Source organism: Parasteatoda tepidariorum, chromosome 2 (genome assembly GCF_043381705.1).
Source record: "Parasteatoda tepidariorum isolate YZ-2023 chromosome 2, CAS_Ptep_4.0, whole genome shotgun sequence".
Lineage (NCBI taxonomy): Eukaryota > Metazoa > Arthropoda > Arachnida > Araneae > Theridiidae > Parasteatoda > Parasteatoda tepidariorum.
This window is the reverse complement of record NC_092205.1, coordinates 63763566-63779266: the sequence shown is the minus strand read 5'-3', so window position 1 is coordinate 63779266 and position 15701 is coordinate 63763566. Positions and strand designations below refer to the sequence as shown.

Sequence of the window (15701 nt, the reverse complement as noted above, 5' to 3'; positions counted from 1 at the left end):
GAGAACAATTACCTCCTTATGATTGATTTAAATTTGTTTCAAGTATTTTGTAATAATATTTAATCAGCAATTTAGATAATTTGGTTTTTGCCGGTTTTTACCAGTTTTTGCCGGTTTTTACCAGGTTTTTGCCACTGTCCTGGCAAAAACGCAAAAACTTCAACCCTGACAGAATCTATATCTGATATTAGAATGTTAGGACATATGGAATAAGCCCAGAAGCAGAAAGTGCCTAAAACTGTCACGTACATCGCAGACCAAACGAAGTCCTCCCGCAGAACAATTTGTATCTTGAATAAGTAACAGCACTTTTCTGCGAATCCCCCCCCCCTCCTGCCTCCGGTAGTCTTGCAGAACAATCCCCAACCCTAATCTCATATTTTCTTCTGTAGACCATAATGACCTGAAGGTTTAAAGGAAATTAATGAATTAGCTTTTGGCTAATTCATTAATTACATTTTTATAAAATGGGTGTATCAGTTTTAGTAGACAGCAGGAGAAATCGATCACCATTTTTATCAAGAGAGCTTCTAAAGCAAGCCGTAAAAGAATTAAATTCAGAGATTTCCAATTTCATAAAGTTTATGACTTTTATATTTTCCATTCCCATTTCAGAAGCAGTTTGTGAATCGTCGGGATCCACGATTGACAGAATTGTTTCTAAAAGACCAAATGCTTGCGATGGAGATGAAGAAGTTTTTGGAACAATGGACCAGTGAATGTTTGTATTTGCAAATGGTGCACTATCTGGGCACTTGTCTCTTTGAAAGATTTTTAAGACAGCCCTTTTTTTTAAAGTTCGGACCTTCATATAATAGGCATTTTATTAATAATTCATCATCATCATCAACAAAATTTTGTACTTCAAAAGTGATTGAAAAAGTAACAAATCAAGATTGTTTGCCTTGGTTTAAAAAATAATGTAGTGTATCTGTATATGATCCTTTATTTAAATAAATTAAAATATAGTATTTTAACAAAGAGTTGACTTTTTTTTTGCTGTCAAATGCTTGCAGAACATTTGTATAAATTAATAAGTCCTGTTGCGGAACATTTGAAAATATTCTGCTTATGAGGGTATAAGTAACTATCTGTGACTGGCGAAATAAAAAAAAAGAGGGGAGTCAACAAGGAAATTTTCATTAGCCAGATTTTAAAAATAAAAAGGTATATTATTTTTTTTCTTACTTTTAAAACTAATCCTGACTATTTAAAATATATTTGTGAGGCACATATTGCAAAATTGGTGTTAAATATCCATACATTTTTTGAAAAACACTTGATCTTAAAATCTATGATAGCTATACTTTGCAATTTTATCAAGTAATTTATATTTTTAGGCAAAACAAACATTTTATACATTATATATATAACTTTCAAAAAATTTAAATGGTGTTTCCTAAGTATGGCAAGAAAAAAAGAATAAAGTTTTGTTCCTTAAAATTTATTCCTGTAACTTTTTAAATGAAAAAAAAATGCAGTTTTAATTTAATATTAAAGAAATATAAATATAACTTAGTTTCTGGTTTCTCAGCTGAAGAGAAAAAAACATACCTAATGAAGGTAAAATATCACACTACATAGCAAATATAATTACATTTCAGAAATAATTGATAGCAAAGACTTGTTATTTGTGAGCTAGCAAAAGAAATTAAAAAACAATAATTTTAATTATATTAAATAACATATAAGGGGAAAAAAGTTTTTATCCTTTTGTTAGTAAAATGTTTTCCTTTCAATAGTTATCAACTAGAGATGATATGAAAAGATTAAAACACTTAAAATTACAAAAAGTGTTTAATGTTAAAACATTTCTTTTTATTTATTTATCAAATTATGAAAAAAAAAGAGAGAGGAAACATTAAAAATGATTAAAAGATGTAATAAGCAACTATCAGCATCATTATTCATTATACACAGAATTCTTTGCCAATGTGTATTTACACAGACAGAAGTTTCTGTTTCCATTAAGCTTCTTGGAAAGTATATATTGATTATTTGCATTGCATGTATTGTGACATTTCTCATGATAAGACCTTCTTGAAAAGGTTAGGTCTCTACAAACATATTTATCCATATCTTTAAATTTTTAAATAAAAAACTAATGAACATTCAAAATGCTAAAAAATTATTATTTGCTTTTATGATAATAAATGATCAAACCACAATCAATCATTAGAATAGTAAACAAGAATCATTCAGTCAAATTATATTAAGTATAAAAATGGAAATTGAAACAACTTTTTTTTAATTAAAAATAAATCGTGATAAATTCATACCTTGTACTTTGTGTACAAATCATCAATATCAAAATCATCAGGGGATGGAGCAGTAATATGTCCTGAATGTTTCTGATCACCAATAATATCTTCCTAAAATAAATAAACTATCTTTAATACTTGTTATATGATAACTTCGAAAAATGTATGTGAAAAGATGAATTCCTTGTTAATTACAAAACTTAAACTACTCTTTAATCCCACATAAATTTTTCTAAATTTCTTTCTATTACCAACAGTGTTTCTAAAGGTCCTTAAAATTCTACATTATTATCAATTTATTATAAAAAAAATTCAAAATTTTTATCAAAGCATAAATATTCATTTAAATGAAGTTTAAATATAATGAAGTTTTGCTATTTTTTGGTTAGCCAGGAGCATATAATATAGGGTGACCCGGGGTAATTCACGATCACTCTGTTTCTGGGGTAAATAATGATCACCTAAGTTTTATTTTAAAAAAATTATTTTTTTTTAAATTTGAGACATGGACAAGAAAGCTTGTACACTTTACTAAAGTATAACTACATTTAGTTAATAATAGTTTTTTGTTTAATCTAACAAAATAAGTAGGTATCTTTTAAACTGCTTTCTGTATTTTCCATTTCAAAGATGGGTTTCAAAATGTGCACATTTCTGCAAAGATATACTTACTTCAAATGTTGTTTATATCATTTATTGTTCTTTTGTCAATTATGTGAATTGTTTTTAAAGAAATTCAGTAATTTTAATCCTATTGGGTCATATTAAGTTTATGATTAGTTGTTCTACTTGTCGGAAATTTTTTTTGACAAATTTAATACATTGAACGATAAAAAAGGTACTATTCTTGAAGAGAATTGGTAAAATATTATTTAGAATTATATATGTTGTTTACTATTATATGTTCTTTACTGTTATAGCAGGCGTACGACTGTAGAGGTAAAAAAAAAAAACTTTGATAGCTGAGAGCGGATATATGACTGGAAAGGTAAAAATGCTTTTGTGGCTGAAAGTAGACGTACGAATGCAAAGCGTTCATTACAATTTTTAACTTTTTATAAAAAGTATTGAATTTATACATTTTGAACTATATTTTACTAAAAATCCAGTTGAAATTTGGGTATTATTCTATGTTTGAATATGAAGCTATTCCTTAAAGTTCCTAAATTCCTTCTCTTAATAATAAATATTTTGAGTTACTTTCTTTTTCTTTGATATAAAAATAGTGTAAGCTTTTGTTTAATTGTTTCACATCTACTGTAAACATTATAATTGATTATAGGAAACTATATCAAATGTTTCCCCCTACAGATGGGGTAATTATTGATCACTGGGGTAATTCCTGATCATTGTCATTTCTTCTTATAAATAGTTTAAAAAATAGCTAATAAATAGTTAATTTTCTTTTCTTAAATAACAGTTCATATTTATTAAGTGGAANACTTCCGTTTCGACTTAAGACATCCTTGAAATTTTTTTTTTTTAAATATACGAAGACTAAACGAATAATTGATATCACGTTGCTAGTTTACGAGCTTGTTGCCAACTGTGGAAAAATACGCATTAAAAACTATAAAAACAGCAAGATACAATATCAATTCCAACTATCGAGAGTACGAGTTTCCCCACTCCTGAACGGACGTCACTCGATAACGACATGTGACGTCATTGCATTCAACTCCACACGAAAGAAGAGGAAGATTTCACCCGCCCCCATTGTAAGGGGGCGGGTGAAATAGGAGTGTTAAGAGGTAACGTTGAAGAGGGGGGGAAATAAAGCATGTTCAGCTACGCTTCAGGCAGATGGTAGTTTGATAAGAGGGGATGGAATTCAAGCTGAAAGAAAAACTTACCTTCGCACTCGCGGAAAAATTAGGTAATTTTGAGTTTGGCCGTCGATCGCAGTAAAATTCGGGAGTTTTTCAAATCAATTCCGGAGGGCGGGAGAATAACTCAAAATTCGGGAGACTCCCGCAAAATGCGGGAGAGTTGGCACGTCTGCATATAGCTTCAAACTTCCAGTAAATATTAAAATTCTATCTTGAATAGTTTTTTCACAAAATAGATGTTTGCATTTTTTGATCAATAATTATCCCAAGTCACCCTAGTCCTGACAATATTTATTCATTTGAGCTATTTTACTTTTTATACAGTACTTACATACTAACGCCACCGCAGCAGATTTGATCCTGATACAGGAGTTCATACACAAACAGCTGAGAGAATGTGGGGCAGTGCAAAAATGGAGGAACAAGAGAAGAGACATAGGGGGACAACAGGACATCATTCGGAATCTTGTTTATCAGAGTTCATATGGCGACAGCATCAGGTGAAAGAAAATAGAGACTGCTTTGAATCTATGTTAAACTCTATATTGGCCCATTTTGCACCGAAATCAGATTGACTACATTCATTTTAAATAAAGTGTGTTGAATTTTGAAAGTGTTTTGATTTTAAATAAAGTGTTTTATTTCGTGATTTCTCACAAAAATTTTAGGTGCAGATTGGCGACACTAAAAAACCGCCAAATCTATAGCTGCGGTGGCGTTAATATGTAAGTGCCTTTTAATTTAAACATATAAAAATTAAATTAAAAAAAAATTTACAAATATCAATTAATATTCTTACGTTTGGGTAATTGAAAAGCAGCAAAGTTTTACTCTCAATAAAAACACTACTTATGCATTGATATCACATTAAATAAGAAGGCTAGTATAAGAATTTTGAGAGAAAAAGGACTTTGCTTTTATACAATACAGCGATATGTTAGCGGTCATTACCTTCATAAAAGAACTTCCTAACTAGCAAAAATTTAAATATATTTATGTTGTGGTTTTCCCAGTGTGTAAATTTCAAGTAGGTCCCTTTCCGCAAATTTTTTTTTCTTTCAAGTTTCTCAGAAGCCATAAAACATTGATAAACCATTTTTTCGAAGATATCGATAAAAAATCTTAACAATTCACAATTGATTAGGTAAAACTACCAATAGACGTTTTACTTGCAGTACTACTGCTTACTAACTTGCAAATACTTAGGTTTCACTTGAATATTTCACAATAAGACAGAGTTAACATTAAGTCATTAAAGCAAATTTAAAAATTAGCAATCACAACATGAAATCATTTTTCTCACTCAATAATAGAAAAATTTACATGAGTACTTAGCTTACTAATATAGCTTCATTTAACAAAAAATTCATATCAACAAATACATAAGTGAGAATAATATCTATCTGTATATACATAGATAGATAGATATTAAAACGCATGCTTGAAACTTGCTGAAGAAATTAGGAAAAAATACTCGCAAAAAATATTCTATTTAAATATTACAAAAGTTAAATGATACGCTTTGCTTGGATCTGAGAAAATAATACAATGTAAAAAGAGACACAGAAGAAGTATTATTAGAACTGCATTAAAAACCTTAAAAGATACCTTTTCGATTACAGTAATGCCGATTTCTTCCATTTTATTGACAAAAAACTACTTTATTTTTAATTCTTAATGACGGTAGTTTACAAAATAAAAACATAAACGAAAATTTCATTTAAGATGAATCATGCAGAAGTTTAGCTGTAACCATACTGACAAGATATTTCTGCTGACAAATACTAATGGTGCATTTCCTTTGCTGCAATTTTATGCCATGAAAATCAAATGACTGGATCATAAATGAGAAAAACTAGTCTTTGATTTAATAAAGGAACTTTTTTATTTGTGACTGTAACTGTTAAAAAATCTTGGAAATGTCATTTGTTTACGTTTGTGCTAAGATCTATAGTTGTAAGATATAGCATAAATGTTACAATCATTTGATTTATGTTAATATAAAAATTATTACAAAATGAAACTTTTTCATAAATTCATAGAAAGAGATGGAAGTGGGTATGTTATATTAAGACATGATTTTGTTTTTATCTGCTATATTTGTTTTAATGATTAGGTCAATGAAAAATGTATTCTTTAAGTGTATTTGTTAATACTACTTTAAGAAAATAATCTAATCATATTTACGGATAAAATGGCATAAATAACTATTTGTTTTCCTTGTTTAAAGTATCTCTCGTGAACTATTTATTTTCAGCCTTATATTACCATGACAGCGAATTCAGAATGAAAAAGGAGATTTTCATAATAAACGAGATCATCGAAATCTTTATTTATTATACATTTTTAATAAGGCAGATGTTTAAAAATGTGATACCACAAAAAAACTAGTTGAAGCCCTATTGTTTGCTGATGTCGTTTCACATTTTATTATATTCAATAAGTTGTGTTGGAGTTCAAAAATAGGAAATGCCCTATGCCAAAAAAGTCTTGGCAACTTAAGGAAAGTCTTGTAAAAAACTGGAAAGAAATGAATGGTATTTCTCACAGCCATCCCAGCACAAACCTCTACATGTTTTTTTTATTTTTTATTGCAGGTTTAAAATACATTTAATTATTGGCGAGTAATGTTAATGCAACAGATAATAATACATTTTTTTCCCAAAATATATGTTTCTATGTCATATATCAGAACATTGATTGACGTAGGAATAACGTTTACTGATATTCATCACCCGTAAATGTTTTAATATAATTCTCCTACTGAAACTACCTAACATTTCAAACTGCAAATTGCTTTTATCTATTCAACTTCAAGGTGTTTGTCAGTGCTATTTTATTAAAGTATTTCCTCAACAGTCTGTTGTGCCCCATGTACGTCAAAGTTAAGGCTTCACTATTCTGTGACTAATAGCACAATGGTTGCAATATATTTAGCTTTGCACATTACCTTCCTTTTTGTTCAAAACAAGTTATTTTCCTGATCTGATTCCTACATCCAACAAGAATAGAACTTCAACCATGCATATATTTATAATCCGACATAGGAATAGATTAACCTTAAGGGACAGACATTTTTTTTTTTGGATTAATAAAATGAACATAGATAGTCTAAGCACTAATAGATTAATAAAATTAAACAATAGTGGACAAAGTTTCTACTTTCAAAAAAGGTTTCCGTTTTCTGATGCTTTATCTTTCATTTTATCCATAATTTTGAGTAACATTGCTAAAGAAAAACATTCACCTAAAAATCCTTATTTATTCTTATTTTGGTAATATTATTTTTACTGACATGTATTAAAAGAGGCTGTTCGCTAGACTTAGATAAAAGTAGAAACCTGAAAAAACACAACTTCTGCAAGCTATTTATTGACTCTTGCAACTAATTTCGACCCTTTTGTCGCAAAATAAAATTTGTTCAAAATTCATAAGCGTTTTAAGTTTTATAAAACTCTATATTGCTTATTATGCATACCATGATATATTTCCTGTAATGTAGCAGTTTTTTGAACATATCTAACTAGTTATTGACTTACCTTCAGCTTTCGAAGTCTCAAGCATTTTTCATTGCTAATATTTGATAAATGTTTTTATAAGAATTACTTGCTTTTTTGGACTATTTATTTTACTGTATAATAGTAAAAAATAAATATTGACTGCTGAGTAGAAAAGAGATGATATAGACTCCGTAAAAGAATTTTTTTATGATGATTACAATACCAAAAAGTTTTCCACAATAGTGAAAAATTTTCTGCAAATGAAATTCACGCATTCATATATATTATTCATGTCTGTTGTCCACCTATGCCAAATATGCAATATATCCCTTTTGTTAGAAAATTTAGGAAACAAGTATCGAAATCATTGATTTAAAATTTATAGCTGCCAACTCTACTGGTTTTTCCAGTAGACTACTGGATTTTGTGAGTTTCTCCTGGTCTACTGGCTTAGTAAAAATTCTGGCTCTTGTTCATTTTAGTAAAGTTTCCAAAGAATTCGCTTTTAAAATAGAATTTTGGCACAGATTATTGCTTCTTGAATGTTATATAGTTATCACTAATACATAATGAAGCTAGCCTAATTTATAAAATTCTTTTAGCTATTTTTGATGAGTCAAATGCTTATTACTATTAAAAATTGTGATTAAACATAAGACATAACATTTCACTTTCTTTTAATGTTAATCATAACTGCAAAATATTACAGTTTTTCTATTTTGATGACTGTAAAATTCTCTGAAATTCCCTATCTGTAAAATATTTAGTACATTTTGCTATATTTATCATGAAATTTATATTATTTCATAAAATTTACTGGATTTTTTCCTATCTATGTTGGCAATTATGTGAATTTAATGTGATAGAGTAAACTAGTTAATAAATGAAACATAAATGATGAGTATGTATAGTATTTTTAACACTGAAAACAACATTTGTTTTAAATTTTATTTTTCAAAGAGAAAAATTATGGGGAGGGGAGGGATAACAAAATCACATTTAGCATACATGCTATACAATTACTAAAATAGCACAATGGTACAACTTTTTGAACTATTAAATGCTATTAGTCCCTAGTATAATTAAACAGCTTTGATTTTAAAATCTTTGTTAGTATATTCTAAACAAAAAATATCAACTTGAGATTGCTAAATGAGTTATGGATTAAAAAAAACTTTTAAGACTAGGTTTTGATGCAAAAAATTAAAATAACAAATACTACTAAAATTTATATGGGGTTTCCACAGATCAGGGAGAATGGGAGAAACTTGGAATTGTCAGAAATTTTATTTTAACTTTAGAAACCAGGGAATAGTCAGGGAAAGTTTCAATTTTCTTACAAGAACCTGGAACATTCCAAGATCATACCTGGAAAATAACTGCTCTCAAAATTGTCCGTAACAGTAATCAGTTATTGAGATTCAAGTTAAATAATTCTAACATCCATTGCATTTATTTTTTGCAAAAATTTCACATTTTAGTCAAATTGAAATATTCCCATCCTTATTTAATGAATTTTTTTTCACACAGAAAGTCTAATATTTCACATCACAAATAAAATAATAAAGTTTTCTAAGGAAAATATGTTCTTGATTCCCATTGAAATTTTACCTGGAAAAGTCAGGGAGTTTTTTTTTTTCTGAAATTGAGTGGGAACCCTGTTGTAGTACTTGTTATTAATTTTTATATCGTGTTTTTATATTGTGTTTCATGGTTATTCTTAACACTGCTAGCTTAAAATTTTTATGTTCTAATACAGGTCAGTGACTCTCATGCCAGAAGAAGCAGAAGATATGTGGCATGCCTATAATCTTATTGCTGAAGGAGACAACTTAAAAAGTACTACAATAAGGTAATTATCTTAAATGGAATTTACATGTTGTTTTTAATTCATTTTACGTTTTTAGGGTATCAGATTTTAAAAAATATAAGTAAAATGTGTGTCGTGTGCAATTGTTTAAATCACATAATTTCATGCACTTTCAGAATTTTTCAGCTTTTGCAGAATTTTAGGCAAAATGTTTTAATGTTATCTTAAAGCTTGAATGAAATAAGTGTTTGCTTTTTTGCTAAAACATTTTACCAAAATCTTTTTTTTTTTAAATATCTATTATCTTCAATTTTTTTCACTTCATATAATAAAATCCTTCCAATTCCTAGTTTTAAAACATATTTTTCTAAACAATATTTTTTTTTTATGTATTGCAAATCTAAATCTTAGAGTTACAGCAGCTTTGTTACAAGTGAGTATTAAAAGAAAAGTATTGTATGCCTGTTAAAGAAAAATTCATTTCTTCTTATATCAAGCATATATATATTTTTTTTAATAATAAAAAATAGTCGAAAGCAATGGTAAAGTTAAGTTATTCCATATCAAAATTTTTGAAAATATGCTATTAAAATGTAAGGCATATAAAGAAAAGGAAATAACTGTTTTTGCTTTGTTTATTTTAGGTCTGTTTTGCACTTGTTTAATGCTTTATTATGAAACAAATTTCTTAGCAATAATATAGTTTCAAATGTTATTTTTATTAATTTTTCCATCATAATTATATGTATGGATTTTTACTAATCATAAGCAGAAACTCTTAAAATATGTTGTTTTTTTGTGAAAAAAATCAAAAAACTGAGACCCATTCCATTTTTTAAATCCCACTCCAAAATGTCTAATAACAGTCAAAACTTAAGAGAAAAATCATGTATGTATGTATTATTATTATTAGAGATTGCCAATTTTCAGATCATGAGATTTAATGTTTCTTAATTTTTTATACTTAGTATTTTTAGCATATTTGTTACTTATTTACAAAAACCACATAGTTTTTTGTACACTTGTTTAACTTGCAAGTAGTGAAACTTTTGTGTAAGCTACTTGTAGTTAAATAGCTTGTGTTTGGTGAGAGCTAGAGCTTCTAGCTATCCCTATCCTGAACTCTAGTGGTATGACAGTTAATTAAAAGTTAAGCTACTTCACTGTTCATTTTACTCTTAACACAATGAAAATATTATTTTTCTGAAATATTTGTTTAATACTCTTTACTTTAGTTTTAGTAGATAAAAAAAAACTATTTAAAAAACATTATATTAGCTTATCTTCAATGAGGTATTTCACATATATAATGTTTAAGTTAACTTGTGTTCTTAAAGGTTTTCTTTTAATGTCAAAGTTTTAAAAATATTAAGTAAAAATATAGTTTCTAAGTTAGTTACAAACACTCAGAAAGTAACTTCATAGTTGACTTGAGCTAAGAGAAAAAAACAATCTTAGAATGGTAAATTTTCTGAAAATGTATCTCAGATATATAAAAATCTCTTGGGTGTCTAAAAAATCACAAAATCGCAATTATTAAAATCAGGAATAAAACTCAAGAAAGTTTTTACAGTATTATTTTTAAAAGTATTTCATTTATGTTGTTAATCTTTTATATGTATTACTTTTTACTTAAAATATTATTCTTATAGAAAAGTGACTACTGAATCAGCTACTGGAAGTACCGGAAGTAATAGAATACGAACTACTCTTACTATAAGAGTAGAAGATGTTGATTTTGACACACAAGCTTGCATGCTTAGAGTTAAAGGACGAAATATACAAGAAAATCAGTTTGTAAAAGTAAGTGCTGCTTACAAATATCTATATATATATATATATTCAATTTCAACCGTAAATATTTTTAACTTAATTTTTTTTTCTTTTACAAATAATTAGATGGGTGCATATCATACTATTGATTTGGAACTCAATCGAAAATTTACCCTTGCAAAATCATGTTGGGATAGCGTTGCACTCGAAAGAATTGGTAAGTTGGTCAAGCTCTTTTATATAATTCATTCTTTATGTATACTATTGTATTATATATGATATAATAATGTTGTATTGTATAATATGGCTCTTTTTTTATTTTATGTCAATTTTCCTATCTCATTTTTTCTGCTTTACTTAATTATATGTATTTAAAAAAAAATTATTTCTACAGGGTCAGATAGGTACATGTTAAAAAAACATCTATTTTCTACTTTTAAATTGAGATAGTTTGTTTAGTATTTATAGAGACATTTACTGGGATTGTGGGAAGCATTTTTTTTTTAAAGTTTTTAGAACTGATAAAAAAAAAAAATTATTTACAAACTATCTGTTTATATCAACTTATACAATATGTTAGTTTAAACTGTTGATGATCTTTCTTTTAATATAATTAAAAACTGGCAAAAACTATTAATTTTATTTCAGTCTGTTAGAAGGGCATCTAAAGAACAGATATGCTTAGAAATTTAAGAATAAATTTGAAAACTACTTGTTTTGAATTATTTTTTAAGGTGGGGTAAAGTTAGTATATATTTAGCCTTAGCTCAATGCTGGGGATTTATCGATGGGGATTTTATTTTTTTACTTCTGTGTTAGTTTTAGAAAGTATCTAATGCTCCATATTTTATAATGAAATGCTAAAGAATAATTTACTCTTTTGATTATGTACATATTTAGTACATTTTGCTATATTTATCATGGAATTTATATTTCGTAAAATTTACTGGATTTTTTCCTATCTATGTTGGCAATTATGTGAATTTAATGTGATAGAGTAAACTAGTTAATAAATGAAACATAAATGATGATTATGTATAGTAATTTTAACACTGAAAACAGCATTTGTTTAAAATGTTATTTTTCAAAGAGAAAAATTATGGGGAGGGGAGCGATAACAAAATCACTTTTAGCATACATGCTATACAATTATTAAAATAGCATAATGGTACAACTTTATGAGCGTAATTAAAGACAGCTATTAGTTTTCAAGCAAATTTCTACCTTCATATAATTTTTTGATTGAAAACAAAACCATTTCCTTAAAATAACTAAATTGAATAAAAATGTGTGTCTGCTATAAATAGTAAAAACACTTTATATTGTCACTAAAACGTATACATTTTTACGTTCTCATTTATATATCAAATAAGCCAAAAACTGTTACAGCTTTCGTACTTTTTGTTGAAATTGTGTAGAGTTCAGCAAAATATAATGCATTTGAAGTGAAACCTTATTTTGATTGCCATAAACATTAATCCTTAATTTAATAATACGAAAAAAATAATAATTTTTCAGCATTTATTTTTTGAGATATAATTGTGCATTTATTTAAAAATATTTTTTTTTCTAAAACAATATTTACATTTGTTTTTTAGTGAAATATATGCTAATTTTAGAACTACCAACTGAACCCCACTCTAGAGTAAAGGTGGTATATCGAAATATGTTCTTTTGATTGCCTTACTCTAAGAAAACAAAGAAGCGAAATGGATAAGTTAGACTTCTTATGTAAAACGCATCAATAAGATAAATTCAATGGTTTTAATATGGAACCTTCTCTTTAAAAAAAAACTCTACTTTATGCACACTTTACCCCACCTGACTCTGCATACATAAACTGTTCTGAATTTTAAAAAATTCTGCAAGCAATTCATTCATTCTTGTAGACCCTATTGTTTTCCATCTAATTTTGACGAAATTTAGTCAAAAATCTCATTAAACATGTTGTAATTTTTATAAATTATTAATTTATTATGATCTTTTAAACATATTATAATTTTTGTATTGATTATTTTATGTACCAACATAAATTTCTTTAAATTGAGCAGTTTTCTAAAGATAGAAAACTACTTATGGAATTTCTTTGTTTTACTTTATACTTGGCTAAAATTTTTATAATGAGTAATACTAAAAATACTAATAGTAATACTAGGTAATACTAAAAAATTTTCCATGAACACTGTTTGTGTGTTTCTGTATATTATGTATTTATGTGATTAGTTATTACTATAAAATAATGTTATGTTATTATATCATTGTAATTATAACTGTAAAAACTTTCCTAACATGATGATGCATTATGTTACTATTGCTTTAAATATATATTTTGATGAAACTGTAATGAAATCGTAATTCCAAATTTCATTCCTTGATTGTTGTTTGATCTAAATCTGTATTATTATTTTTTTGTTATATTTACATTTTTATTTTATTTATAAACTAATGATAATTTTCCTTACAGTTTTTATAAGTGCTTCTGTAATTTCCTAAAGTATTTTTGCTTCATTTTTAGAGTATCCAGTGAAATTTAAAATAATTATTTTAATACTATGAGTATATCTGTGGTCTGGTTTTTAATTTTAAACTGAATCTATCTTTATTATCATTTTTTTATTGTTTTCACTCATAATGCATAAAAATATGTAACATCCTTAGCAGCAAAATAACTTTGACCCAGATTTATGAATCTTGGCTAAACAAGGGTTCGTAGGCCCGTTATTTTCTGTTATTGGCCATATGTAGAATTGTTCGATTCGCCCCCTATTTTACAGCCACTTTACAACCAATATCGGCCCCATATAGAGTTGATAGATTCATCCATAATTTTATTTTCATTATTCAGCCAATATAGGCAGTATACTGATCATATATAGGGCAGTATTGGCCCTATATATAGGACCAATATTGAAAAATCTAGACATCCCAATATTGGTCCCTCAAAGAACCATATTGAGTCAATTGAAAATTTTTGTGAGGGATATAGTATATGGAATTAAATTTAAACTGAAGCTAGAATTCATAAATACTAAATAATTACAGGCTATGAAAGACAGCTAGAACTCAGCATTCTAATTTATATTATTCTCAGTAGATGTCAGCTGGTTATTTAATTCTATTTTTAAACTGTCCTAAAATAATTAAATCTTAATTAATGCAAGTGTTGGAGGCCATGCAAACTCACAGAGACCACGTGTGATCTATGCACTGCAAGTTTCCCACTTCCGCCCTAGATATTTTATATATCTAAGATATATATTTAAAAAATTTATATTTCTGAGATTTTATAGTGTTAATTTTGTCTTTAAAATTTACCATTTAAAAAAAAATTCATTGCTTATGTTAGGGGTGCACAACCTGCGGCCCGCGGGCCAAATGCGGCCCTTCGACTACTGAAGTGCGGCCCGCGAGAGCTTCTAAACACAATAAAAAAATTTTAAAAAATGGCAATTTTTAATCGCACTTTTAAGTCATCACGTTTTGGCACAATCAATTTTAACATATTCTTTAGTAAATGTACGTTTAACGCGCTTTCTTTAAGCCGATTTTATCGTAAATATAAATGATTTTTTTAAAACAATTATTTCCGCTTTTCTACGTGATTTCGAAAATCCCGAATTTTTATTATGACGCGAGTTTCAGTTCACAAATTTAAATAATCACTTTTTGTGCACTTTATTTGTGACAATTTCATCTTAAATCTAAGTGATTTTTTACCCTTTTTTTCTTTATTTTCAAAAAATTTTTTCGGCTGTTATTGCTATGCGTTCCCACGTATTATAAAAAATTCCAATTGTTCAATTACGAAATACAAATTTTAAATCATGCATTTGACACGCTTTATTCGTGCTGAGTTCAGCATCAATATATTTTTTCCCAATTATTTCTATACTTTTCCACATGATTTTGACGATCCCGTTATTTAACTATGTTATTACGACACGTGATTATTGATCGTGCAATTAAATAATCCCTCTTTGATACGGTATTTCAGCACAGTTTTATCTAAAATCCTAGTTATTTTTCCTTCGTTTTCATTTCCGCAACGAATATGATTTGGTCGAATGTGGTAATGAATTGTTATTTGATCAAAAATCAAATATTCGGCAAAAAAAAAGAAGAAGAAAAAATCTATTGAACGCCGTACACTTGGGGCCAAATAGCAAAATCTTTTAGCAGTATTGCAACACTGAAACTAAAATTTCAGTGCTCAGAATAATATTTCCTGGAAAAACGTTTTCATAAATTAACTCTAAAAAATAAGGCCAATCAAGAACGTTGAAAATGTCGAAAAGCGAAACAGAGAACATAAAAATCGATCTTAATTTTTGAAAATTTTCTTTAAAGCTGAGCATCTCAGTTTTTCATTTACCAGAAAAAGCAAAGAAAAAAGAATTAAGTCAACAGAAATGCTATTAAAAATTACTACGTTATAATGAAAACGTCTAAAAAAATGCTTTTTTTTATTTAAAGAAAATAAAAAGATAGAAAAAAAGCGTTCTTAATTTTTTAAATGAAAATCTTATGC

The 15701-nt window shown here is 27.5% G+C and overlaps 2 protein-coding genes across 3 annotated transcripts in view; one reads left to right on the top strand and one right to left on the bottom strand.

Annotated features, from left to right (window-relative positions):
* Positions 1 to 5870, bottom strand: part of LOC107455375 (26S proteasome regulatory subunit 6B) — a 16971-nt gene extending 11101 nt beyond the window's left edge. The window contains exons 1-2 of one of the 2 annotated variants that reach the window (XM_043045391.2): positions 5699 to 5870; positions 2280 to 2372 (exon numbers count right to left, since the gene is read on the bottom strand). In XM_043045391.2, coding sequence (XP_042901325.1) covers positions 2280 to 2372; positions 5699 to 5731 — 126 coding nt within the window. In that variant the 5' untranslated portion in view covers positions 5732 to 5870. Of the gene's footprint in view, positions 1 to 2279; positions 2373 to 5430; positions 5476 to 5698 lie in introns of those variants that run through there. The other variant, XM_071177673.1, reaches the window with a different exon arrangement.
* A 23-nt stretch (positions 5871 to 5893) lies between these two features.
* Positions 5894 to 15701, top strand: part of LOC107455369 (protein pelota) — a 22868-nt gene continuing 13060 nt past the window's right edge. The window contains exons 1-4 of the mRNA XM_043045396.2: positions 5894 to 6148; positions 9350 to 9442; positions 11053 to 11203; positions 11300 to 11390. Coding sequence (XP_042901330.1) covers positions 6108 to 6148; positions 9350 to 9442; positions 11053 to 11203; positions 11300 to 11390 — 376 coding nt within the window. The 5' untranslated portion in view covers positions 5894 to 6107. The remainder of the gene's footprint in view (positions 6149 to 9349; positions 9443 to 11052; positions 11204 to 11299; positions 11391 to 15701) is intronic.